The sequence below is a fragment of the Mesoplodon densirostris genome, chromosome 5, assembly GCF_025265405.1.
Source record: "Mesoplodon densirostris isolate mMesDen1 chromosome 5, mMesDen1 primary haplotype, whole genome shotgun sequence".
Taxonomy (NCBI): Eukaryota; Metazoa; Chordata; class Mammalia; order Artiodactyla; family Ziphiidae; genus Mesoplodon; species Mesoplodon densirostris.
The window spans coordinates 12,737,140-12,764,853 of record NC_082665.1 but is presented as its reverse complement, the minus strand read 5'-3'; the positions used below and the strand labels follow the sequence as shown (position 1 = coordinate 12,764,853).

Here is a 27,714-nt window from a genome sequence, read left to right as displayed (position 1 = left end):
ACAGGATAGAAAGCCCAGAGATAAACCCACACACATATGGTCACCTTATCTTTGATAAAGGAGGCAAGAATATACAGTGGAGAAAAGACAGCTTCTTCAACAAGTGGTGCTGGGAAAACTGGACAGGGACATGTAAAAGTATGAGATTAGAACACTCCCTAGCACCATACACAAAAATAAGTTCAAAATGGATTAAAGACCTAAATGTAAGGCCAGACACTATCAAACTCTTAGAGGAAAACACAGGCAGAACACTCTATGACATAAATCACAGCAAGATCCTTTTTGACCCACCTCCTAGGGAGTCAGCTTTTTAATTTTCATTTGTTGGCCTGTGTTTGGGTTGGGGTCTCCAAGGTGTCCCCCAAATGCTGAGCTCCCCTGTGGCTAGCGTCAGGTGTTTCTAAGGATGTGGAGCTGTGATGACGATTCCCGCTCCCCATAGCCCTCTGTCAGCTTTAAAACCAGGGATCCCTCCCAGACGGGGGCCTCCGAGTCCCCTCCAGTCCACACTCCGCGGTACCCTGATCCTGCTCCCGTCCCTGGGAGCCTCCACAATGCAGCACTCTTGCCAAAACTGTCAGCATCGGTGCCAGGTGAGCTAAATAGGAGCTGGTTTTCTGAGGGAGGCCTGGCACTCTCGGAGCAGGTTTCATTTTGGGGGAGACATGGGGAGATAGGCAGCCGACCTGGTCGGCCGCGTGCGGTGCTTCCATCTTAGACACAGCTGGTACCAGCGAGAAGGTTTTAAAACGCGAGCCCCAGGCCAGGCAGGCAGGTGCCCTTCGCCCCGAGAGCCCAGAGCAGCCCAGGTGTGGAGTCTCACAGACACTGCGTGTGGTTCTCAAGCCGATCCCTTTTCCACCCCTCCTTTCAGAAGGTGCTGGACGAATGCCAGGACCAGCGGACCTGCCACCTCCTGGTCAATAGCCGTGTGTTTGGACCTGACCTTTGTCCAGGAAGCAGTAAATACCTCCTGGTCTCCTTTAAATGCCAACCTAGTAAGTAACTTGCGAGGGGCACAGCATGTGCAGGGGGTGGGTTCCCTGACGAAAATGCTCTGCCAGCTGACGTGCGTCCAGCTTTGAAACTCTTGTTCATAGGAACGTCGGGGCCCCATCCCACCTGGTTTTTTCGTTTCTGTGTATTTGTGTGCGTGTTGTGTGCACACGCGTACTGATCTGTGTGCATTCTTGCAAATCCCTGAATTTAAAAAAATCCTTCCTCGTATGTAAAACTTGGTTGTACTGATGCTAAGGACGCCAGGTGACAAGAGACTGCAATGGCTTTTCCCCAACATGAGGAGCTGGTTCTCCTTTTCAGAGGAAGGCTTGTTATGAGGCTTCCCCTCCCCCGGCTGCAGGGTGACTTATTCTTCTGAGGGGGCTGCTGGTACAGCTGCCACCTGAGCCCACGATTCCAGATCTTTACAGACTGGCTTCTTCCCACTGTCACCTTCAGCGGGGGCTCCTGAAGCAGCATGTTTCCTAAGGAGAAAGAAAGAGGAAGAGGACTTGGCAGGAGCAAGCTCTTCTGTTCTGCTTCTTGCACTTCTCTCCACTAACTTTCGCCATTTCTAACGCACACCAGTTTTGTGGTTGATCCATTGCAGGCTAAAAATAATTGGTGTCCCATGAGGAGGTCACACCTCCAGGCGTGGAGGGTCTGCCTGAGAGAAGCCATAGGTCATTACAGGTTCCTGGTAATGCTTGGAAAACTTGTTGAAAGACAGCAGTGCTCTAGCAACAACATTTAGCCAAACGTCAGGGATAATAATTTGTAAACTTCTGTACTGCCACAACAATGCAACCGTTCTCATTTTTTTGCATCTTGTTCTGTGTTGGTTTCTGCCTCTGGAGCCCAGCATCTCCCAAGACACTGGTGGCCTGGGTTCCTGTGGTGGGTGAGGCATCAGCCATACGCATGGAATGGTCTCAGGCACACGTCTTCAGAGAAAGCCCTGGATGCTTTGGCAAATATCCAGGCTTCTGTCTCAAATCCTTTCCTTGCTGGGACCCAGATACCTTAGAACAGCCCTATGGCTCAGCACCCCTACTCTGCATCCAAACACACACTCAAACTCACTCATACTCACACGTGCACCCATATACACACTATGACACACTCACAATGCACTCGCTATCACACACTCACAATGCACATGCTATCACCCACGATGCACACACCTGGACTCTCACACGTATACACTGTCACACCCATACACACCATTATACACATAGGCACTGTCACACATGTAGTCATACCACATACACACACTCACTCACAAGCACACACAATCAGAAGCTCTCACAAGCAGGCCCAAAGTTTGCAGAACAGCCTAAACTCCCCTGCTTCCCACCCAGGAATTCTCACCAACTCCTGCCCTACCCCGCAGACTGAGGAAAATCACTTCTAGATCCCCACGTTTTTAGTGGCATCCTCCCTCTGTTGAATCTCAAAAAATGACCACACCCTTGACCACGCCCTGGCCATGCTTTTGGCCATGCCCTTGGCCTCCCCCTTGACTGCCTTAGCTTTGCCTTCTTTTTCTCTTCTGCCCGTTTATTGCGATATTCTCTCACATTTTCTATATGTTGGAAATAGTTCATAATAAAAAGTTGGGCAGGACCGGCCTTTAGAAGAAGCGAAAATACCCTGATGAAATTGACAAGACCCTGGGTAAGCCAGGGCTGGGCCACAGCCTTGTTTCTACAGTGGGCAGTTAGGTCTGTTTGCTAATTTCATTTCCTCGAACACTTATTAAGCACCTGCTGTGCACAGATGTGGGCCATGTTTTGGTTATGAAGAGAACTCACATCTCACAGAGGATTCCTGGATGGTGGTTCTGTCTTGGGTGATTTCCAATGTCCCTTCATAAAGCGAGCATTTATTGAGATCTTCACATAGCCAGTTGCTTCTCATCCTTTAGATTCTAAGCCAAAGATCTCCTTTCTCCAGAAGGACCTTCTCTGTCCAAAGAAATATCTAAAGAAGACTCCTGCGCCCTTGGTATTGTGCAGGAAGCTCACAGGAGGAATTGACCTCGGCAGGAACTCAGGGAAGGCTTTCCCCGCAGATAGTGACAACCTTCTGGGGTGGAGTCAGAGCACAGAAAGCTGACTCCTCACAGAGGCCTGTGGCAGGGGTTGCACAGGGTGGTACGGGGGCTGGAAGGAGCAAAAGAGCCCTAGGCAGAGAGCTGGAGCACGATCCAGGGCCCTGATGGCCAGGGAAGGGGGTGGAGTCTTCCTGTAGGGCAGCATTGAAGCAGGGAGGCTCCTCGGCTGGGGTGGTGGAGGCCCCTCTGGCTGCCCCGTGTATAACAGATTTGAGGGGCAGAGCCCTTGCATCTTAGTCCGTTTGAATTACTACAACAAAATGCCATAAATTAAGTGGCTTATAATCAACAGAAATTCATTTCTCTCAATTCTGGAGGCTGGGAAGGCCAGGATTAAGGTGTAGATTTGGTACCTGCTGAGGGCCTGCTTCCTCATAGGTGGCTGTCCTTTCTGCTCTAACCACACGGCGAGGGGCAAGGAATCTCTCTGGGGTCTCGTGTACCAGAGCACGGATCCCATTCATGGGGGCTGTGCACTCGTGACCTCATCACCTCCCAAAAGCCCCACCTCCTGATACCATCACATGGGGATTAAGATTTCAGCATATGAATTGTACGAGGACACAAACATTCAGACTAGAGCCCCTGGGCTTCGCTGGTGGTGCAGTGGTTAAGAATCCGCCTGCCAGTGCAGGGGACATGGGTTCGCGCCCTGGTCCGGGAAGACCCCACATGCCGTGGAGCAACTAAGCCCATGCACCACAACTCCTGAAGCCTGTGCTCTAGAGCCCGTGAGCCACAACTACTGAAGCCTGCGCTCTAGAGCCCGTGAGCCACAACTACTGAGCCCGTGAGCCACAACTACTGAGCCCGCGAGCCACAACTACTGAGCCCGCGAGCCACAACTACTGTGCCCGTGAACCTAGAACCCACCGCAATGAGAAGCCCGCGCACCACAACAAAGAGTAGCCCCCACTCACCACGACTAGAGAAAGCCTGCACACAACAACGAAGACCCAATGCAGCCATAAATAAATAAATAAATAAAAGAAACCAGAGCCCCTCGTGTGACCTGGACATTGGTGACCTGAAGCACTGCCGTTTAGGTGGCAGCCCCTATTGCTGCTATGAAGTAGGGGTGGAAGTGAGGTCCCCGCACCCTCCTGCCTCTTTTTCTGTAACCCTGTCACCTCCTGAGGCTCTTCTCCATAGCCCCAGTTCCAGCCCCTGCATAACACTCTAATGGTCCAAAGGCCCCACGGCTGCACCCAGGTACGCATGGAGCCAGCTGTTACCGTGAGAGCCAGTTATACCCATCTCTTCCCAGCCGTGACTGTGTGCAGTGAAATCTGCCCTGATGGAAGTACTTACACCAGGGAAAGTGGCTAAGGCTACAAATCAGGGCTTACTTGTATGTTTGTTTTTTGGAGAGTATTTTACCAACAATCCTCACTAGAATCTTCTTTTCCCCGATCGTGTGCCATGCTTCACTTCCTCCCTAAATATCATCCCTTCAGAGAATTTTGGTTTCAGTGAGCCTTTGAATTTAGGGTTCATGTGCCTGTCTGCTGTGGAGCTGCTGTGCAACCTTGAGCAGTGGCGGGAAACTTTCTGAGGCTCCATAACTCAATTATAAAAAGAAGATAAAGCACCCTCTACCTAGGGCTGTTGTAAAGACTAAAACTACAGTGCTGTACGTAAAATGCTTAGCACAGCACCTGTCATGGAGTTGAGCTCAGCGATCGGTAGCTGTTATTCCAAGAGGCAGATTAAAGTAATTCTTGCTAAAGATGTGAATGACTGAAAGGCAGTGATATACCAATGGCTGGGGGTGCAGGGTGGGTGCGGTCTGCCCTGAGTGCAGGCAATAGCAGGGTGCCCTGTCTGCTGAGAATTTAAAAACACAATAAAAGAGACCAAGTATCTGTCTGCATGTTAACATTGCCATGCCCTGGCAGTCGTAAATAATGTCAATAATAACATGTTCCCGTCATGACAGATCGCTCCACATGCCCATCTTTGAAAGGCCACTGCTGATATGCAGATGTGTCTATGCATTGTTTTTGTTTGTTCGTTTGTTTTTATAAATTTGTTTATTTATTTTTGGCTGCTCTGGGTCTTCGTTACTGTGCCCGTGGGCTTTCTCTAGTTGCGGCGAGCGGGGGCTACTCTTTGTTGCGGTGCGCGGACTTCTCATTGCAGTGGCTTCTCTTGTTGCGGAGCACGGGCTCTAGAGCACAGGCTCGGTAGTTGTGGCGTACGGGCTTAATTGTACCGCGGCATGTGGGATCTTCCCAGATCAGGGCTCGAACCTGTGTCCCCTGCATTGGCAGGCAGATTCTTAACCACTGTGTTACCTGGGAAGTCCATATGCATTGTTAAAGAGGAATGCATCGCACACAAAGACCTCTAATTAGGAGAGAAAATTTGTTGCTGTTGTCCTTTAAGCAGAGTCGTGGTTGTACCTCTACCCAGGCTCCTGGGTGAACCATCCAAACCCACAGAGATGTTGGCAACCCATTTCTGGAAGGCTGCCCACACTCTAACCCAGCTCTAACCCAAATTCTAGTTCTCTAAAAAAAGCAGCAATTATGTTAATGGTCCCATTTTAGAACCCAGAACTGTCACTCTTAGGTGACAGTGAATTAGTACATTCCCAAGCAACCAAAGGACTCAACATCGTACAGCGGTAACCTCCAAGCACATAATGTGACACTCCCAGGCGCCTCCATTCCAGGAGATGATTTGCCCGTATTCTGGGGACAGAAATCACTGGAGGCCTTACATGGGAGTGTCATGTTACTCTGGGTGAGTTTGGCTGGGACCGAGGCTGGAACCTTTCATGAACGTGTCTTATTAAATCAGAGAGATGGGGGCTACTAAATGCATTTCATGACATGCCTTAAAAAAGCTCATCTCATTTTTTAAAATTCTGATAAGAAAAGAAAGAAACCATTCCAGTTGAAAAGTTTCCGGATTACAGAGATAAGGCTTGCTTTTCGTCCTGTTTTCTCCCTTCTCCTTTTTGGCAAGCTCTGCCAATGGAAGGCAGTTCACCAAAAATTCTTAGCATTTTTGGTATTCTTCTAGTTGGAAGGGTACTTGAGCTCTTCTGGTGTGTCTGCTAGGCCCTCTGTTCTGCATCAAAGGCCGTTGCTCACGCTGGACTTTTGAAGTCAGGCGATATTTCGGTGTTGGTGGGATTTAGTGTTTACTCATCAAAAGCACAGAAAAACTCATACCAGTGCGGATATGACTCACCGAAATCAAACCCTCCAATGTCAAGGTCAGACACAGTGTTCTTTTTATTTAGAAAAAGAAAACAAAACTTTTCTTGGCTCTAAGTTTAAACTGTTATATTAAGATTTCAGTGAGTGGGTAAAGGGCCTCCTAGACATTTGCTTAGTCATCACCTGACTTTTTCCTCCTCTGATGGGTCCTCAGCTATGTTCACATACTAAAGAGGATGATGATCCCGTGAGCATCTGTAACCTGGTTTCTGCTCTGTACCTTTCGTTCATGAATCTTCCCATCGTCATGTTTTAAAGAACCATCGCCCGAGTTTTCCAGCACCAGAGCTGATGGTAATCTTGAGATCCTAAACTTTTTCCTTCAAGCAGTTCAGAAGTTTGGCCTCACTGCTACTTCTCTGTTTTCAGGAGAAAGGCATGGGAATTTACAAGTTACCGAAAGGTGGCATTTCTTTTAGGAAATTATTTTCTTTCACGTTTTAAGTTTGGGACTTAAGCATCAGCAATTCCAGGATGTGAAGGTCCCACCGGCCACCGCTGCCCTGATGTTTACTGCTCACGCCTTCTTCTTCTGCAGGGAATTTCAGATTGGTTTGATCACAACCCCGAGTGAGAAAAGCATTTTACATTTTGGCCCTACATAACTGCACACTCAACCGAAAACATCTTTTATAAACTAGTGTTTATCCTTACTTTGCGTGATGCACTTTGATGTTTTCTGAACTATTCTTTATTTTTTTTAATTTCTAATCACAACTCAGCAAATTAATTTCATGACCTATTAATGGGCCTCAAATGACAATTGGAAAACTTTGGTTTCAGGGGACCAGGCTGCACCTCCAATCCAGGAAAGAAAAGTGGAACAAAAACATGAATGGGAGAGAGAAGTGAAAGACAGGTTGACCGTGAAGGTGATGGAGGGTGTGGGCTAGTTTTCTTTCCTCTTTCTCCCCATCCTAGGCAGCCCATGACACCCTGAGCAGCTCCTGGAATTTAGCTCTTGTTTGCCGTTGGCACCAATGCTTGTCTGGCTGAAAGATGTGCCTCAAAGTAGAAAAAACTAGGACTGGGGTGATAGAGTGGGGCTAGCATTTTTTATGATTTTTCTTAGACAAACGTTTGGGTGCGGGAGGGAGAGAACCACACATGCAAAGAAATAACCATGGTCCCCTTTATGTTTTGCTTTGCTTTTATCTTGCAAGGTGTAAAATAAGTGGGAGGCTAGGCAAAGACATTTATAACATGTAAGAGACAAAAGTTCAAAGGGTAGCATCCAGAATCTATGAATCACTCCTACAAGTGATTTCTAAAAATCTGAAACAGAACATGCAAAGGATGTAAAGAGGTGGCTCACGGAAGGGCTGTTTTGAGTAGTAAATTCACTGATACATTTAAAGATCCTAGAACAAGGCCTAAGTTCAGAGAAGGTGCTCAGTAGACATCAGCTTTTGTTATTTTTAAAATATCTTTGGTGAGGTGTAACTTACATAGCAAAACATTCACCCATTTTAACTGTACAATTCAATGATTTTTCGTAAATGTACTGAGTTGTGCAGCCGCAACAGTCCAGCAATAGAACATTTCCATCATCTGAAGATATTTCCTTGTGCCCATTTGCCATTGTCACTTCATGTCCCCAGCTCTCAGCCTCAGAAGACCACTAATCTTCATTCTGTCTCTAGAGGTTTGCCTTTTCTGGATAGCTCACAGCAATAGAATCACAGTTAGGTAGTCTATTGTGTCTGCAGTGTTAACTATTATTACTTTAAAAAATCAAATCATTATTAAAACATTTTAGTCAACTAAATGGTTTTTGGGGACACCCTTTTAAAACCCAATGAACTATATTTTCTCCAGGGCGCATTTATCATGTCAACTCTGTATGACGTTGCAAAGGGAAGTTTCACTGTGGTACACGGAATAAACAAATAAACTTTTCCTAAATTCTTCGGGAACAAACTATAAGCTGGAATCGTCCTCTCCTAGGACCCACGCCAGTCCAAGGGCCCATTGTTCCTGGATCACCAGACTTGGGGCCAACTCTTCTCACCTCTTCAAAGAGGGATTCTTTTTTTTTTTAATATTCTTTTTCATCTTCTTTTGCGTTATGGTTTATTACACGATATTGAATATAGTTCCCTGTGCTATACAGTAGGACCTTGTTGTTTCAAAGAGTGATCCTTCACAGACACAGTGCCTTGTTTTTTTTCCTTTCCTAGACAAGGAAATAATTTACTTTCCTAACATTTCTCTTTCTCTTTGTAAATACACAAACAGAATACTAAAATGTTATGAAGTTGGGTGGTGCGGTTTACCTGGACTCTCTCTTGAACTTAATTTTCCATCAGGTAATTCCTGGTCTCTACCTGTGTGAGTCCCAGTATGGCATTTGAGAAAAAGCTCCCTTCGATTAAGGAATGTGGGACCTCAAGTGGGGAGAGAGAGAAACTCCCTTTATGGCCTGTCCCAGGACCCGGCCCAGGGAGCCCTGCTGACTTCACCCTGGCATCTCTCCTCCTCCGTTTGGTCCTTAGTGTAACCCCTGGGTCTTTGCACTTGTTGACCCTCTTCCTGCAGAGGATTTTGCAGGGTCAGAGAGCCCATGGCAGGCAGGGCCATCCCGACTCTCCCCTTCCTGGGGTGCAGCCCCACGGGGGATGGGACCTGGCCGGGACGTGGGCAGTGCTTACTGATTCCTTCTGAGGAAGCTGATGGTGCCACCGATTTTTGTTTCTGCTTCAGATGAATTAAAAAACAAAACTGTGTGTGAAGACCACGAGCTGAAACTGCACTGCCACGAATCCAAGTTTCTCAACATCTACTCAGCGACCTATGGCAGGAAGACCCAGGAGAGGGACGTCTGCTCCTCGGAAGCCACGTGGCTCCCCCCCTTTGGTATGTGTCTTTATGTGGCTGTGCTCAGGGTGCTGTCGGAGGAAATTAGGGCTCCGGCCCCTAAGGAAGGAGGCCACGCGCTGGCTGGTACCTGGACTAGAGGGAAAGTCCAGGGCAGGCGGAAACCACCCCCCAGGGTCCTGTCTCCCTGTGCCCCACATTCTGGAATCCGTCTGTTGTTCAGTTAGTCTACACCGAGTATTTACTGAGTACCTGCTGTATGCAGGGCCTGTTCTAGGCATGGGGGAGTCATCAGTGACCAGCACAGAGTCTCCCTGGAGCTGACCTTCCAGCAGTGGATGAGGAGGCAATGAGAAAGCAGATAATAAATGAGCTAATGTGTCGCACTTCCGGTGCACATAAGCCTTAAAGGGAAAAGCACACGAGGAAGGGAGGGAGGGAAGGCGGGAGAGCACGCGGAGGATGCTGCAGGGAGGCACAGTGTTGCGGAGTGATGGGTGTGCTGAGCAGAGCCTCAGAGGGGGAGAGCCTGCAGGTCCTGGAGATGGCGTCCAGGTGGGGACAAGAGCCCATGCTAAGGCCTGGAGGCTATGCTCAGGGTGGAACAGAGCTCAGCAAGTCATTCTTAGAAGTCCGCAGTTTGGAGCTAAGATGATGGCCCGACACGCCTGAGAGCTCCACGCTTCAAAGTCACCCTGTTATTATTAGGGTTCTCCAGAGAAACGGAGCCAATAGGAGATAGATAGGTGGATAGATAGATAGATGATAGGTAGATTGATAGATAGATAATTGATAGATGGATAGACAGATGATAGATTGATAGATAATTGATAGATGGATAGATAGATGATAGATTGATAGATAATTGATGGATAGATAGATGATAGGTAGATTGATAGATAAATGATAGATAGATAGATAGATAGACTGATTTTAAAGAATTGGCTCACACATTTGTGGAGGTTGGCAAAATGTGAAACCTGCAGGGCAGGCTGGCAGTCTGAAAACTCAGGTAAGAGTTGATGTTCAGTCTTGAGTTTGAATTCCGCAGGACAGCAGGCTGGAAACCCTGGCAGAAGTTCTATGTTGAGGCCTGGAGAAGAACTCCTTTTTCAGATGACCCCAGTCTTTGCTCTTAAGGCCTTCCATGGATTGGTTGAGGTCCACCCACGTTATGGAGGGTGATCTGCATTACTCAAAGTCTGCTGATTTACTGTTAGTCATATCTTTTTTTTTTTTTTTTTTTTTTGTGGTACGCGGGTCTCTCACTGTTGTGGCCTCTCCCGTTGCGGAGCACAGGCTCCGGACGCACAGACTCAGCGGCCATGGCTCACGGGCCCAGCCGCTCCGCGGCATGTGGGATCTTCCTGGACCGGGGCACGAACCCGTGTCCCCTGCATCGGCAGGCGGACTCTCAACCACTGCGCCACCAGGGAAGCCCCACATCTTTTTTTATTAATTGAAGTATAGTTGATTTACAATGTTTCAGGTGTACAGCAAGGTGATTCAGTTATACATGTATATGTGTGTGTGTGTGTGTGTATGTATTCTTTTTCGAATTCTTTTCCATTATAGGTTATTACAAGATATTGTGTCCCTGTGCTATACAGTAGGTCTTTGATGTTTCTCTATTTTATATATAGTAGTGTGTATCTGTTCATCGCAAACTCCTAATTTATCACTCCCCCCTTTTCCCTTTTAGTAACCGTAAGTTTATTTTCTATGTCTAATGTTAGTCATATCTTAAAAATACCTTCCCAATAACCAAACCACTGGGCACTGACCAAACCACTGGGCACTGTAGCCTAGCCAAAAATGACACATGAAATTAACCATCACACGCCCCAGTCTGCGGTGGTGAAACGGCCTCAGCTCCACCCGCCGTGTTACCAGAGAGAACAGACCGGTTGTGAAACGGCCCAAGAAGTTGCACTTTATTCATCAAACCTGAAATGAGCTCCTTAATGTGTTAAATTGCTGCAATTGATTCCTGGATCACATATGAAATTAAACATTAATTTAAAAAAGTTTAGGCTTCCCTGGCGGTGCAGTGGTTGAGAGTCCGCCTGCCGATGCAGGGGACACGGGTTCGTGCCCCGGTCCGGGAAGATCCCACATGCCGCGGAGCAACTGGGCCCGTGAGCCACGGCCGCTGAGCCTGCGCGTCCAGAGCCTGTGCTCCGCAACGGGAGAGGCCACAGCAGTGAGAGGCCCGCGTACCGCAAAAAAAAATAAAATAAAATAAAAATAAAATAAAAAAGAAGTTTATACATAACTAATATCTTGGATCTGAAAAAAAAAAAAAAGAAGAAGAAGAACGTAAAGTGACCTAGCTACACAGGCACACTCTCAGGCGAGGCTGGAGAGAGAACCAAAGAGCAATTCACAAGGAACGCGGGTCACACGTGTCTCCGAGGCCCCTCGCCCAGCGTTCAGGGAAGGAAGGCCCTTGCGTCGGGAAGGTAGAAGGTCCTCTGAAGGACAGCCGAGGCAGACAGCAGAAGCAGGCCCAAGTGGGCATCCTTCTCTTAATCAGCTCCTGTCTTAACCGGCCTGCCTGCCACGTGGGCAGAGAGACCCTTGTGAGGGTGGCTCCTGCTGTCTATCCATAGTGCCCGGTGCTCCAGCAAGTGACTTGTGGGTTTGGAAACTCCATTCTCCCTCCCATATAACATCTGCCCGTGTTCACAATGTCTCCACCCCCTTCTCCCTTGTTCCTGCTGCTGCGTTAGGTCAAAGGACCATTGCCTGGTCATCGCAGGAGTCCCCCTGTCCCTAGGCATGGCTTTCTCCCCTGGGTGGCCGGAGGTACCTTCTAAAAGGCAAATCGGATCACTGCCCTCCTGAACATCCTGCAGGGGCTCCCTGTATTATCTGGTTTGCTTAGCTGGACAAGGCACCCTTGGTGATCTGACCTCTTTCGACAGAAAGGGACTCCACTTCTTTTTTTTTTTTTTTTGAACAGTGATATGTTTTATTTTATTGTTTTGGTTATTATAGAACCAACTCTGATCATATTATCATAAAAATAGCAGTAAGTTTATGGAAATAGACAAAGGATATGAACAACTTATTCATAGAAGAAAATACAAGTCGTTCTTAAACATTTTAATGGATGCTCCACTTCATTTATAAGAAGAGAAAAACAAGAAGATACCATTTGTCAACTCTCATTTGTCAAAGTTCAAAAATTTGGGAACATGCTGTATTGGGGGGAGTCTGAAGAAACAGAAACTATCTAACACTGCAGATGGGATTGTATACTACTCTATGGGACCACTATGAATAGCAATTTAATACCCATGAAAATAACAAATGTACAAAACAACTGATCCTGAAATCCCTGAAATGGCACTTCTAGGAATGTATACTACATGTGTACCTATGTATATATAAGATGGATTTTTTAAAAATCTTTGCTGGAGTATAATTGCTCTCCAATAGTGTGTTAGTTTCTGCTTTATAACAAAGTGAATCAGTTATACATATACAGATGTTCCCATATCTCTTCCCTCTTGCGTCTCCTGGGACTCCACTTCTTAATATCAGTGTGGGACATCCCATTTCTCGGGCTCACTGAGTCTAGCTTAGCCATGTGTGTTTTGGGAGACAGCAATAAGTAACATCTATCTTAGGAGTTCTTTTGAGCAGAAGTTGGTCAGCCAGGTAGGTAGATCTGTGTGCAGGCTGAATGACTGACGTTCCGTACGTCACTGCCTTAGGTTCCTGGGAGGTTGGATGGGAGTTGGGTTTAAAGGGAAAAGTCATCAGCCAAAGAAAACGTTAGCAGACCCCGTGGTTAAAAGACAGGTTTCCATAGAGAGTGCAGGGAATCCTCAGGTCAGCCGTGAATAAGCCTTATTGACTCAGGAACGGTGTGTGAATGGGAGACTGTGCCCCTTGCTTGGCTGTTCAGTTTTAAAGTCCTGAGCCCTGGCCAAGTCACATGGCAAAAACGGCCTGCCCACCCCTCGCCCCCTGCCCACCCTCCCCTCACAGCTGCGTGCCTCTGCCCGTGGCCCCTTGAGGGCCCGTGAGGCTGAGGGTCGAGCTCTTCACTGCACTCATGAACCACCACCCAAATGCCAGAGATCCTCTGGCCCTAGGCTCTGCAGTGCAAAGGGGTCCAAGGGAAAGTGAGAGGGTCCTTGAGGGGCCCCCTTCATCTCACCGTCTCGGGGCCCCATTCAACTTGTCCCCCAGCCTTACGTGGAGGCCTCTGGTTTCACCTTTCGGGTTAGCACTTAAGGGCAGAACCATGCATGTGTGCAGAAATATGAACCCCTGGCTGCCTGTGCTGATGAATTTTCTTGATCTAACTGAATGCTAAGAAAGACTCCACTGCTAGGCCCAGGTAAACTGTACGTAAGGGTTTTCAACTGAATTTGGCGTGTTCGCCCCACAAAAATCATCAGTCTTCCCTCTGGCATAAACACACTTTAATATCACCCACCTTAAAAAGCACCCTCTTTTGGGCTTCCCTGGTGGCGCAGTGGTTGAGAGTCCGCCTGCCGATTTAGGGCACACAGGTTCATGCCCCGGTCCGGGAGGATCCCACATGCCGCGGAGCGGCTGGGCCCGTGAGCCATGGCCGCTGAGCCTGCGCGCCCGGAGCCTGTGCTCCGCAACGGGAGAGGCCGCAACGGTGAGAGGCCCGCATACCGCAAAAAAAAAAAAAAAAGCACCCTCTTTTGACCCCGTCTCCCATCCACTGCGTCTGCAAGTCCTCTGGGCTCTCCCCGTACCCAGTATCCAGACTGTTTGCTCCCAGCCCACTCAGGGCTTCTCTCACCTGGACCATCTGAGCTGCCTCTTGACTGGTCTCCGGCCTCGCTTCTCGATTCCATACCCTCCCTTAGCGCCTTCTTCACTTAGCAGTCAGAGGGATTTTATTTAAATCAAATCAGATCACATCCCCCCACCCCACTTAAAGCCCTTCACTCTGTCTAGTAGAATAAACCCAGTCTCCCGGCTGTGGTCCGCCTTTCTCCCTCCCCTTCCTTCACTACCTCTGGAGCACTCCACACTCATTCATACCCCAGGGCCTTTGCACAAGCTCTTCCGTGGGCCTGGAATCTCCCCCCACATCTTTGCATGGCCAGCTCTGTCTCGTCATTCGGGAATCAACTCAGACGTCATTCCTGAGAGGTTTTCCGAGGCAGCCTGCCAGCACGGCACCTTGTCCCTGCCATCCCACTCGAGCTGTCCCCATTTGATTGTCTTCATAACATGGAAATAGTCACTTACGTGCATATGGTCTCTCTCCCCTGGAGAAGGCCAGCACTGCAGAGGAGACGTGTCTCTTTTTTCCTGCGGAATTCCCAGCAAGCAGAGCAGAGCCTGGCTCAGGGCAGGTGCCCGTGTGAATCTCGAGCCCTGTGAATGAATCAGAGCCCTCCCTTCCTAAGTGAGGCGCCCACACTGGCCTCTGGCAGGTGGATGGTTGCCGGCCTGGAATGTGGGCCTGGTGGTGTTACGGCTTCCACCCTCTCATGAGATGCTGGGAATCTGCATTTTTTTTTAATGTGAAATTTTCCAACTTTTAAAACACCGTGCGAGCCAAACAAAACATGCCTACAGGCCACATCCAGTCCATGGGCCACCGGTGTGTGATCTCTGCTCTGAGTTCCTAGTTATTACTGCAGCTGGGCCTCAGCACTTGGAAGAAGGAGAAAGGGCTGTTTATTTTTAACCCCGGAACCTGGCATGAACTTGGGAGGATGGTTGCCTAAAGGCCAAGTGGTCGGGTCTCACCTTGGGCCTCTGAAAGGGGATGTGTGTGCTTTTACTCTTGCATATAAGCTAAAGTCCCGTGCAGCCCCACCAGCTCAGAGTCTGGGTACCCAGGGCAGGCCCCCATACTCGGTCAGAAAGCAGAGCGGAGCGGGGCTTTAGCGCTCAGATACCCAGCGAGAGCATTTCCACTTCTAAAAGGTAAGAGTTGTGATGATTATTGCTCTGCACAAGCACCTTCATTGTATTGAACAGAAATAAGAAAAAGATTCAGCCACAGGTTTTTCCCATCAAATGAAAAGAGTTTTCTTTTCAGGATCTCTTCCAAGTCCTGGTGTATGATGACCAGAGAACAACTTTTACATAATGGCAATTCTGAAGTAGATACATTTCAATTCCGCTTTGAAATTTAACTTTGTATCACGGGTGGTTTTCCACGTGACCAACAAAATCCTGACAAAGTCAATCACTCTCTTGTTAAAGGGATACAGTATATACGTTACTTACCCATTCCCTGGTGGCTGTTTCATTGTTGTTGTTGTTTTTTAATTAATTTATTTATTTTTTGGCTGCATTGGGTCTTCGTTGCTACGTGAGGGCTTTCTCTAGTTGTGGAGAACAGGGGCTACTCTTCATTGGGGTGTGAGGGCTTCTCTTTGTGGTGGCTCCTCTTGTTGCAGAGCACGGGCTCTAGAGCGCAGGCTCAGTAGTTGTGGCGCGCGGGCTTCGTTGCTCCGCGGCATGTAGGATCTTCCCTGACCAGGGCTCGAACCCGTGTCCCCTGCATTGGCAGGCGGATTCTTAACCACTGCACCACCAGGGAAGTCCCTATTGCATTGTTTCTGATTTTTAAATATCATAAACAATGTGTAAGGAACCTGTGCTTGTAGCTTTTTCTTTCCTCTGGATTATTTCCTTGGGATAAATTCCCAGAAGTTTTATTCCAGAAGAGGGCCCTGGGCATGTTTACAGTTCTTCCCAGGTACCACCAGAGGTCTTTCCAGAACCTTTTTGTACCAGTTTATATGCGTAAACAGCGATGTAGAACTGTGGGTTTCCCTGCAATTTGGGCAGCATTCTGTACGATTTTTCTTTATGTTTCCAAGTTAATAGGTATAAAATGGCCTTTCTGTATATTTTTTATTGGCTTTTCTTTATTTTTGAATGACCTTGAACCTTTCCCCTTGTTTTTGTGGTTATTGTATTTGTGCTTGCACACACTGTGTCTCTAGCCTTTGTCCTTTTGTTATTGTTGTTGAGATCTTTATTTTTTCCATTAATTTTTATGAGCTGAAGACAGAGTAAAGATATGAACCCTTTATACATTTTTTTCTGCTGGAAGTTTCCCATGCCACAGTATATTTTTTTCTGAACTTGTAGTCTGGGTTTGCTATATAGGGCTGGTTGCGTCTGTGTACTTCATACGTAGGATAAGTTCAAGGGGAATGGGTTGAGTGGTGGTGGAGAGGGGGACGCCCCTGGTGGGCGTCGGGCAGGTACATGTGGCCCCCAAGTCATGGTGTGACGCCATCATGCTCCCACAAGCATCCTCAGAGCTGCCCAAGGCCTGGCTGTCAGTACCTCCCATAGTGGGACCCAAGCTTCTACTGGACATTCCCAAGGATATGAGGGTACTCATGCTGTCCTCGGCAAGGCCTCCGGGTCTGGGCTGGGAGGAGGGCGGACAGAGCCTCCATGTTCTATGGGTGATACTCTAAGCTGGTCCCATCTGGAATGTATAAGGGCAGGCACAGCCATGGTGAAGCATTGGTCACACACCACACCCTGGCCTTGAACAGGGCTTCCCAGTCTTCCCACATCATCACACACAGGAAATTGTATTTGTATGGCACAGAGGGGTAAAGGGAGGCACTGCCCATTCCCAAAATCAAGAGTCCAAGGGAAGCCTGGAGGCCTGAGGAGAAACGTTCAGCATACCTGTGTGCATTCGCTGATTTGGGGTTTTTTAAATTAATTAATTAATTAATTTTTGGCTGCGTTGGGTCTTTGTTGCTGCACGCAGGCTTTCTCTAGTTGCGGCCAGCTGGGGCTACTCTTCATTGCAGTGCGCGTGCTTCTCATTGCAGTGGCTTCTTTTGTTGTGGAGCACGGGCTCTAGGTGCACAAGCTTCAGTAGTTGTGGCACGTGGGCTCAGTAGTTGTGGCTCACGGGCTCTAGAGCACAGTCTCAGTAGTTGTGGCGCATGGGCTTAGTTGCTCCGCGGCATGTGGGATCTTCCCGGACCAGGGCTCGAACCCGTGTCCCCTGCATTGGCAGGCGGATTCTTATCCACTGTACCACCAGGGAAGTCCCTGCATTCACTGTTGAAGTTGGGAAGCTCTGCCTTGAAGATGCACTTGGCTCAGGGTACAAAGGTTACTGATGCTGGGCTTCTCTTCAAGGCCCTTGGACTTTAACCATCTCCTCAAGGTCCTCCCAACTGTGCCCGCTGACCAGTCCCAAAGCTACTCCTGTAGTTTTAGGATTTTCTTTCCCCAGCAGCCCACTTCCAAGTATCTAAATGTGTATTTGTTTTCTTTCTTTTTTAATTTTTTTAAATTGAAGTATAGTTGATTTACAATGTTGTGCCAGTCTCTGCTGTACAACAAAGTGACTCAGCTATACACATGTAGACATTCTTTTTTATATTCTTTTTTTTTTTTTTTTGCAGTATGTGGGCCTCTCACTATTGTGGCCTTTCCCGTTGCGGAGCACAGGCTCCAGACGCACAGGCTCAGTAGCCACGGCTCACGGGCCCAGTCGCTCCGCGGCATGTGGGATCTTCCCGGACCGGGGCATGAACCCGTGTCCCCTGCATCGGCAGGCAGACTCTCAACCACTGTGCCACCAGGGAAGCCCCTCTTTTTTATATTCTTTTCCATTATGGTTTATCACAGAATATACTTTTGTGTACTATACAGTAGGACCTTGTTGTTTACCCATTCTAAATGTAATAGCTTGCATCTACTATATTTGTTTTCGATTGCAGAGTAATGAAATATTCCCAAATTTAATGGCTTAAAACAAAAATGAACATTTATTACCACACAGTTTCTGTGGGGCAGGGATTCTGGGGTACCCTAGTTGAGAAGTTCTTGCTTAGGGCCTCATGGTGTCTCATGGTTGCAGCCGGCATGTTGGCTTGGGCTGCAGTCATCTGAGGGCTGGACTTCCAAGGTGACTCACTCATATGGCGGGCAAGTTGGTGCAGGTTGTTGGTGGGAGACCTTGGTTCTCCCCACATAGGTCTCCTGAGTGTCCTTGAGACATGGTAGCTGGCTTCTCCGAAAGCCCAAGATGCAGAAGAGCAAATGGAAGCCACACACCATCACCTCCACCCAACTCTATGGGTCTCACAGACCAGCTGATTCTTTGAGGGAGGAGGCTACACAAGGGTGTGAATTCCAGGAGGTGGAGACCATGGGGGGCCATCTTGAAGGCTGTTACGGGCTGAACTGTGTCCTTGTAAAATTCCTGTGTTGACATCCTAACCTCCAGTACCTCAGAATTGTGACTGTTTGGGAAGATGGGGCCTTTAAAGAGGTGACTAAGTTAAACCGAGGTCATATGGGAGGGCCTTACTCCAACATGACTGCTTATAAGAAGGGGAAATCAGGACACGGACACACACACAGGGAAGACCATGTGAGGACGCAGGGAGAGGTCAGCCATTTGCAAGCTAAGGAGAGAAACCTCAGAAGGAGCCAACCCTCCTGACATCTTGGACTTCTGGCCTCCAGAACCAAGAGGAAACAAAATTCTGTTGTTTAAGCCACCCAGTTTGTGGTACTCATTACCACAGCCCTATAAACTACTACAAAGGCTGACCATCACAGCTGTCAAGCAAAAAAAAAAAAAAAAAAGAGCAGCAAGGCTGATGACCATGCCAGCTGTCAAAAAGTGACATTTTACTGTCACACAGGTTCAAACACAGATAGATCTGGTGTCTCTTCTTGAGGGTGGTGACCCAAAAGACATTTCTGAAAGATCTTAAAGCAAGCCAGACCCCTCAGAACTTACGGCTCCTCTTGGGACTTCCCTGGTGGTCCAGTGGTTAAGACTCCCCGTGCTTCCAATGCAGGGGGCGTGGGTTCAACCCCTGGTCGGAGAGCTAAGATCCCACATGCCGCACAGCATGGCCAAAAAATTTGAAAAAAAAAATAAAAAACTTACAGCTCCTCTAGTAGAAGAGAACCTGAAAGAAAGGTATGGAAGGGATTGATAGTGTTGGTTCCAGAGAAACACCCGTGAAGCAGCATCCTAACACAGAAAGGACTGAACCTTCCCACAGACCCGGGCATGAACTTAGGAAAGCAGGCCTCCAGAAATCTCCCTTGGCTGGGCCTCCACGATGGGACGTCATTTCCTGCTGCAGCTACATTTTCTGGGTGGGCTCCAGGGATTCTATTTCCTTAAGAAGTGAATGAGAAAAACGACACAATGGATGTCAAAGGCTGGGCTAAGGCCACCCCAAGGCCAAGTGTGGGCAGGCCTGGACTTTTCAGCCAAAGATCAAGGTGCCAGGGGTTCCCACTGCCAAGAAAGTCTCTTAAGAGCAACCAGCCTAATTATCTGAATAAACACAGGTTGTAAAGAGCGATTAACCTCAGTTTCAGTGTTAAACAGTAGCCCCCCGCCCCCCGCCAGAAAAAAAGTTGAATATCTTGTAATCACATGTATTGGGGTGGAGGGTAGTTTGCCAGGCAGAGAAGTGCAAACAGAATCAGGCTGGAAGGGAAATAAACACTTTAAAAAAAGAATCCTGCCAATGGTTCAGAGCTCAGCATCAACAAGGAAATGGTCAGACCTGAATCGGACCTGAATTACCTTGGGCCTCTTCCTAAAAACACACTGTGGGTGCTTTCCTTCTCACCAAGATAAATTCTTTCACTCACAGGGTAGCTAGGAGTGCAGAAGCATGCCTCTGTAAATCACGCTGGTCACAAGACCCCCTGGGTCCAAGAGGATTGTAGTCTTATAAATGGGAGTCTCTTCCCCCCACCCTTCCTCTGTTAGCCTTAAAGAATATGGTCAGGCACATGTCCTAAGAAAATATAAAGTTTCCAGGGCTCTTATACAATTCTGGCAAGAGCATGAATTGGTACAACTCTTCTGGAGAATGGTTTGGCAGTGTGTATCAAAAACTTTAACATTTTGAATGCCCTTTGACAAAGCAATCTACTTCCAAGAAACTATCATGCCTGTGTGCAAATATTTATCTCTAAGGATGTTTCACATAGAATTCTGTATAGCATTAAACAATGGAAATCATCAGAATGTCTACCAATAGGGTATTGTAAATAGAGCTGACACATCCATAAAGTGAAAATCTCTACAGCTCTCTAAAATGATGCTTATGTTAAAATTTTCACAAATATACTAATAAATGAGAAAAATAGCATACAGAGTAATATGTACATGATCCCATTGAGGGGGAAGGACATTTAAACATAGAAAAGTGACTAGAAGGAGGTTATTTAAAGGTTAACCATTTTTTTCTTATTAGTGGGATTTACTGAGGATTTTTATTTTCCTGGTTTAGGCATATTTGTGATTTTCAAGTTTTCAACTACAAACATGTTTTTATTTTGAAACAGAAAAAAATAGTAGTTTACAGAAAAAAACAATAATAGTTATTATAGGACTTCTAAGAATAACTTCCTGATTTATGGTTACTTCTTCCCAATGTGGGTAGCTTACACAGAAATCATACAGTGCATTCTCAAATCTCTTGAGATTTAAGGTTTCTTTTTTTCAACTGATAAATGTGCTCAGAGAAGAACCCCAAATAATAATGAGGCTCCTAAAGACAGCAAAACTATTCACGGTCAACCCTGTGCATCCACAAAGCAATGAAAAATAATAATAAAAATAAACTGCGGGGGACTGGGGAGAGATAAATTAAGAGTTTGGGATTAACAGATACACACTACTATATATAAAGTAAGTAAACAACAAGGACCTACTGTATAGCACAGGGAACTATACTCAATATCTTGTATTATAATAACCAATAATGGAAAAGAATCTGAAAAAGAATATATATGTATATATGTATAACTGAATCACTTTGCTCTACACTTGAAACTAACACAACATTGTAAATTAATCATACGTCAATAAAAAACTTTTTAAATGAACTGGAAGAAAAATCAAAGGATACATCTTTACTCCTAGGTAAACTTTTCATGGCTTCTGGGGCAAACTGAGTTATACAAAAGAATAGTTTATCATTATATTTGCAGAAAAATTTGCATTTCTGAAAAAAAATCGCCCCAGAGACCCTCGTATTCAAAAGCTGTCTTCTATCCAGACGTGAATTTTATTTTTCTTTTTAAGAAAGTTCATTTTGTACACTTTCATTTCAAAGCAATGTAAACTCAAAAACTTGGAAAGTATCTTAAAATCAATAGGGGGAAAAAAAAACTTTCCCATCAGCCAAAAATATCCCCTGTTACCATCCTGGTGATTCTCCTTACAATGTTTTTAAATTTTTGCTTATATCCAGGTTAAACTTTAATATTTAGGTCTGATTGTACCATGTGCTTGTTTTCACTTAACAGGACCAAAGAAGGCGTATAATTTAGACTATAAATTAAGTCCCAAAGGCCTTTTGCAGAAGTACCATTTTCCCATCTAACATAAGTGGCGTGATGTCAGTGATGGTAACTGACATACTTTGTGTGCCGGCATTGAACCCTCTAAACGTAGCATTTGTGGAATGGTCACGCCGACCATAAGTCAGCCCTGTATCTTCATTGTCCAGCTGAGGAAACAGGACTAGCAAGGGGGCTGAGGTACCCACTGCCCCATCCTCCTCCTCACAGCTGCTACAGACAGAGGGTCTTCTGGACTCTTAACCATAGGAGGTATTCCATTCAACCTTAGAGACAGCTGGTGAGAACAGTTCACGTTTACGTGGGCTTTGACTTCTGCAGTTGCTTCATACAAACCTCACAGGGAGACAGTGAAAGAGATGTTCCTTGTGCTACGCAGGAGGGACACAGAGTCTCAGTGAGTTGAGCAGATACCAGGTGCTGGGCAAACAGCGGAGAAACTCCCATGCCCTCCAGGAGCTCTCATCCAGTGAGAGATCCAGGCAGAAAAGCAGCTAACCTAACACAACACAATGCACCATAAGCAACACGACTGCCCACCGCAGACCCCAGCTCCGTGCAGCAGCCCCCTCCATGGGGCATCCCCCTTTGTGCTCTGGAAGCCAATGCCCTTGCCCCTTACGCGTGGGGTGGTAGCATCTCACTGCTGTTCCTTGCCCCGGGGTCCTGCACCATCCTTCGAGGTGTTCACATCCCATTCACACCTTTGTAAAGTCTCTTTATCAAGCTTGCTTTACATTGTCCGATTTGAGCGCTGGGGGGCCTGCTGGAGCCCTGATGCTATCCACTGCTCACGTTACTATTCTTTACTCTTCACAGAGACGTACTTGATGCTCAGGCACTTAAAACAGTTCATTCCATCTTCACTGGCTGCTTGACTTGCCCTGTTTACTTTTCTTTCATTCATAAGAACGCACCAAATTAGGGCCAGCAAGATGCCTCCTTTAGACTGGAGTATTCAGAAGCAGTCAGAAAAAAAGATGGATCTATTCCAAGCCAGAGCGAGTTGCAGAGAAGAACTGACCCAGGGACCAACAGGAGGATGACAGCTTCCTGAAGCCCCTCCAGGCAGCTTTTCTCAGCACAGATTTGAACTCACGGATCACACCCCTCCCCTCCCCACACACACATAGCAAACACATTCTAAAGCCAGATATATGGGATGTTTGCATTCCCTGGTGTCCATGCCAGTCCACTCATTCATTCATTAAATATATCATTGTTGGGTGCCTGCTGTGTGCCCGGCACTCCAGTGATCAGGCATCATGGAATTGGACTTAGCAAAATAAATCAGAACCTTCATGAACGTATTCAGATCAAGTGCTTTTATAATAATGTTCCTCACCATTTGTTGAGATATACATATTACATATATTTAGATATATCACAAAAATATATACATATATATTTATATATTTATATAAATATATATTTATATATTTATACATATATTTATATATATGTATATATACATATATATATGTATATATCACACATACACACATACATATATACCTGCATGTTTATAGGGTCCATATATTTTTATATGTGTGAATATATAATATACACATATTACATAAACAAATATATAATTTATATATTTTATATATGTGTGTGTGCATATATGTGTGTGTGTGTGTATTTATTTAAAATTGTCCTTTCTTCAAGATCATTGTTTTTCCAGTTTTGTGGTGTTTACCACAGATCCTTCCTTTCTTTTTTTTTCTTCCTTTTTTTTGGTTTAGCCATACCATGCTGCTTATGGGATCTTAGTTCCCCAATCAGGGATTGAACCCACGCCCTCAACAGTGAAAGTGCAGAGTCCTAACCACTGGACCTCTGGGGAATTTCCAAACAGATCCTTCCTTTTAACTGGACTCTTGAATGGATCTCTAGTTAACATAAGAGATGGAGGTGGAGGGCTTCCCTGGTGGCGCAGTCGTTGAGAGTCCGCCTGCCGATGCAGGGGACACGGGTTCGTGCCCCGGTCCGGGAAGATCCCACATGCCGCAGAGTGGCTGGGCCCGTGAGCCATGGCCGCTGAGCCTGCGCGTCCGGAGCCTGTGCTCCTCAGCGGGAGAGGCCACAGCAGTGAGAGGCCCGCGTACCACAAAAAAAAAAAAAAAAAAAAAAAAAAAAAAGAGATGGAGGTGGAGCCTCTCTGAGATGTGAGCTTTCCCACCTTTCTCTAGGTGCGTGTCCCGGTGGTACCTCCGGCCGGTTGTGGGTAGAGGCACATGCGGTGGGTGGCGGAGAGTCAGGGCGATGCTCAGCAGGCCTGATGGAAGGGGAATGAGGACCAAAGACGCCTTCACGGAAGACAGTTTGGGGCCAAAACCATAGACCGATCAGTCTCCGAGAGAAAAGGGTCAGAAAAAGAGAAGCGAGCGCCTCTAGTAAGAGACAAATCCACGGCCCAGGTAACCTGAAAGGCCGACACCTGGAGACAAGGGCTAAACACGTGAGTCAAATGGAGAGCATCTGACCCAAACAGCTCTCAGATAAGTAAATGGCAGTTCCTCTTCTGAGAGCACTGACCCTCGAACTGTGTTCCAGAGAACCCCGGATTCTGAGGAGGTACCCCAGGGACCAGCAGCTAGCGAAAGGTGGGAAAGCTCACATCTCATCTTTGTATATCTACACGTATAAAAATATACGAAGCGTATATATATATAGGCAATATAAACATATGTATATATGTATGTGTATATATATATATACGTATGTGTGAATATATGTATATATTGGGTTGGCCAAAAAATTTCATTCGGTTTTAAGTAGCAGTAAGAGATACATTTTTCATTTTCACCAAGAACTTTATTGAACAACGTACTCACTAACTGAATGGACTTTTTGGCCAACCCAGTATACGGTTTCTCTTGCTTCTGGTTCCGTTTGAGTCCTTCTTGCACCCCATTTCCACCGGCCTTCGTGCACCCCTGTACCCCGCTGCTGATTTACCCCTTCCCTTCTCTTCCTGAGTAATCTATTTCAAGACGTTCTTCCTCTGAGCACCTGGTGGTGAGGACATCTGAAGCAGGTCTCCAGAGCCCAGGGGGAGTTTCAGAAGGGATGGAGGTTGTAACCTTACCTTTGTTCTGTTGCTGTAATTCCTTGAGCATCACGCCCCGTGGAAGGTGCCCATCTAGTCTGGAGACAGACTAAGGAGCAAATAAGTAGGGCTGTGTGGTAAGAGCTATACAAGGAGCAGTAGAAGCAGAGAGAAGGAAACTGCTAACTGCAGCCTGAGGGGTGGGAGCCATGGTGAAGTGACTGCTGAGCAGACAGAGGGGACAGGGGTATTGCAAGCAGGCAAGAGAGCATAGGCAGAGGTACAGACACGGGGAGGAGGACAGCCTGGCCTTCTGCAGAGGCAGGGTGCTTTGCAGGCTGGGGATACGGGCTGCGGTGGGAGAATGGCAGCCGAGGAAGCGAAACGAGGGGAGAGGAGGTGAGTCACATTGGGGTCTGTACGCGCTTCTAAGGAGTTGGACTTGATCTCTTGGGCGGGCGGGTGGGGACCAGATCTTAAGCAGGAGAGTGATAGGATTGGAAAGAACTTTCTGAGGGCAAAGAGGAGAAGTACGGGAAGTGGAAGACCACGAGGGAGGGAGACCAGGTAAAAGATTTCCTGCAGGGCTTCCCCGGTGGTGCAGTGGTTGAGAGTCCGCCTGCCGATGCAGGGGACATGGGTTCGTGCCCCGGTCCGGGAAGATCCCACATGCTGTGGAGCGGTTGGGCCCGTGAGCCATGGCCGCTGAGCCTGCGTGTCCGGAGCTTGTGCTCCACAACGGGAGAGGCCACAACAGTGAGAGGCTCGCGTACCACAAAAAAAAAAAAAAAAAAAGATTTCCTGCAAAAGTGACAGGGTTGAAGCTGAAGCTGCAGCTGGGAACTGAGGGATGATTCTAGGACCGAGCATCAGACCTTGGAGGAGGGAGCCCGGGCTTCTGGCCGGGCTGCCTAGAGGATATCGCAGCATGACTGAGGGCAGGATGTGGGGGAAAAGCAAGCTCAGGTTGCGTCGCTTGGGTGTTGGTGGGGGAGGGGACCACGATGAATGTCACGTGAGGAGTGAGAGGTTCCTGAGGGAACAGTGAAGGCGATCGATCCATTATGGGAGCTGGAAGCGGTCGGGTCCTCAGTTTTCCGATGGTCCAGGTGGACGTGGGCCAGGATGGCGTGTGTAGGTGCAAGAAGAGAGCGCAGGCTGAGGAAGGACCTCCTGTGGGGCGAGCAGGCCTGGGGGGCTCTGGGATGGAGCAGTCAGACAGATGGCGGAGAAGGGCACCGGGCAGTCAAGGTCAGGGAGGAACCCTCCAGCAAGAGGTGCTCACGCACCCAGAGTTCCGGAGATGGACGAGGATTAGGACCGGTCACACCTCTCTGCTAGGACAGTAGTAGGTCCCTGTGATCTGAGGGAAGGGACCCTTGTCAGGGTGTGTGGAGGGCAGGGGCACATTGAGGAATGGCTGGGACATGGGTGGAGGGGGACACAGCGGAGGTGGGGGGCATGGAGGACCTTTCCAGAATCCTGACTGAAGGAAAGCGGTAAGGCTGGAGACAGGTTCTGGGATTGGACTGCAGGGTTTTGTTTTTGCAGGGTAGAGGAGTTTGTCCTCTGTAAGACATGAACAGACAGCACGAGAAAAGTCCTGTGAGGGGACTTCCTTGGCGCTCCAGTGGTTAGGACTCCACGCTTTCACTGCCACGGCCGGGGTTCAGTCCCTGGTCGGGGAACCAAGATCCCGCAAGCTACATGGTGTAGCCAAAAAAAGAAAAGTCCTGTGACTGGGGGTCCCTGCCGCTGGGCCCCTGTGCTTTCCCTGAGACCAGCTTCATAGCATCAGCCCTCCGGCTCTGCGGGCATGCACATCCCACAGGCATCTCAGGATCTGAAAACTTCCTTGAATGGTCCCTCCCCTCGGAAAGACAGAATAGTCTTTTATTTTGTTTTGTTTTATTTTAATGAATTTACCATCTCGTCCCCCAAACTGCCTACTGCTACTGATCTCCCCTGACCACGGCAGTGGCACCGCCATTTCCTCTGTCCCCAGGCTGAAGGTCTGACTCATCCTCAAGGGGGCCCTCACCCCACCTCCACTGGAGACCTGAAGAGTGGAGCTCAGAGGTTAAAAGGTTAAACCTGCAGACTTGGGGGCCTTACCCCGGTGTTCACGTCCAGACCCTGCTGTCCTCATTCTTTAGCTGTGTGAGGTTCCGTAACCTCTCACACATCTGTGTCCCCATTCACAAAATTGGTATTTTATATATATATATATATACACCCACTCTCTCTCTCTCTCTCTCTCTCTCTCTCTCTCTCTATATATATATATATATATATATATATATATATATATATATATATAAACATATATGTAATATAAACAACCTATTAGATATTAACTAACCTATTATAGATTATAGAAGCAACTTATGATACATAATAATATATCCTATGCTATATCTAGTCTCTCTAAAATACAAGATATTATAATAAACAACCTATCTCATGGGGTTGTTGAAACACTGTATCAGTTCACATATAAGTGCTGAGAGCAGAGCCTGGCAGAATGTTAGCTGTTACCGTGAGCTGAACTTTGCAAGGTCTCTAGAATTCTCTTCTTCTCCATTCCCTTCTCTTCAAGCCCTTAATTCCTCCCAACGTGTGTTTATAAAATGGCTTCCAAACTAGTCTCCCTGCCTTTGGTCCCTTTTCTCTCCCAGGGCCTCCCATACACTGTCCCCAAAGGAAGTAGCATCAGGGCATGTTTTAGGCTCCCGGTTGCTTGCAGAATAAAGTTCAAAATCTTTAGCTCAGCGTTCAGAGGTAGCTTGGTCCTGCTCCAGTTTGCTCTTCCGGCTCATCTACTGCATCTTCCTTGCCCACGCCCGCTATTCCAGCTCACGCTGAGCCCCTAGACTCCCGCGAAGTGCTTCTGGCCCACTTGCCTTGGTGTTTCTAACCTTTCTCTCTTTGCCTGCCTCTGTCCAATTCATGCTGCTTCTCCCGTGACCAAGCCCCTCTCCTCCATAAAGCCTGTCTTGACCACTCCGGTCCCCAGCAAACTCTCCTGCCTCCAATCCCATCACTTCTTGTCTGGACCAATCACTGCTGACGCTCACTCCGTGTTTCATGTTATTAGCCGTCAGGTTAATGTGGGTTTTGTCTCTCCAGCCCCATCCGACATCCTA

At 47.4% G+C, this 27,714-nt stretch overlaps 1 protein-coding gene across 2 annotated transcripts in view; it reads left to right on the top strand.

The window, feature by feature from the left end:
* Positions 1-27,714, top strand: part of EVA1C (eva-1 homolog C) — an 85,675-nt gene that overhangs the window by 37,433 nt on the left and 20,528 nt on the right. Inside the window, exons 3-4 of one of the 2 annotated variants that reach the window (XM_060099757.1) lie at positions 881-1,001; positions 9,052-9,204. In XM_060099757.1, coding sequence (XP_059955740.1) covers positions 881-1,001; positions 9,052-9,204 — 274 coding nt within the window. Of the gene's footprint in view, positions 1-877; positions 1,002-9,051; positions 9,205-27,714 lie in introns of both variants that reach the window. The other variant, XM_060099756.1, reaches the window with a different exon arrangement.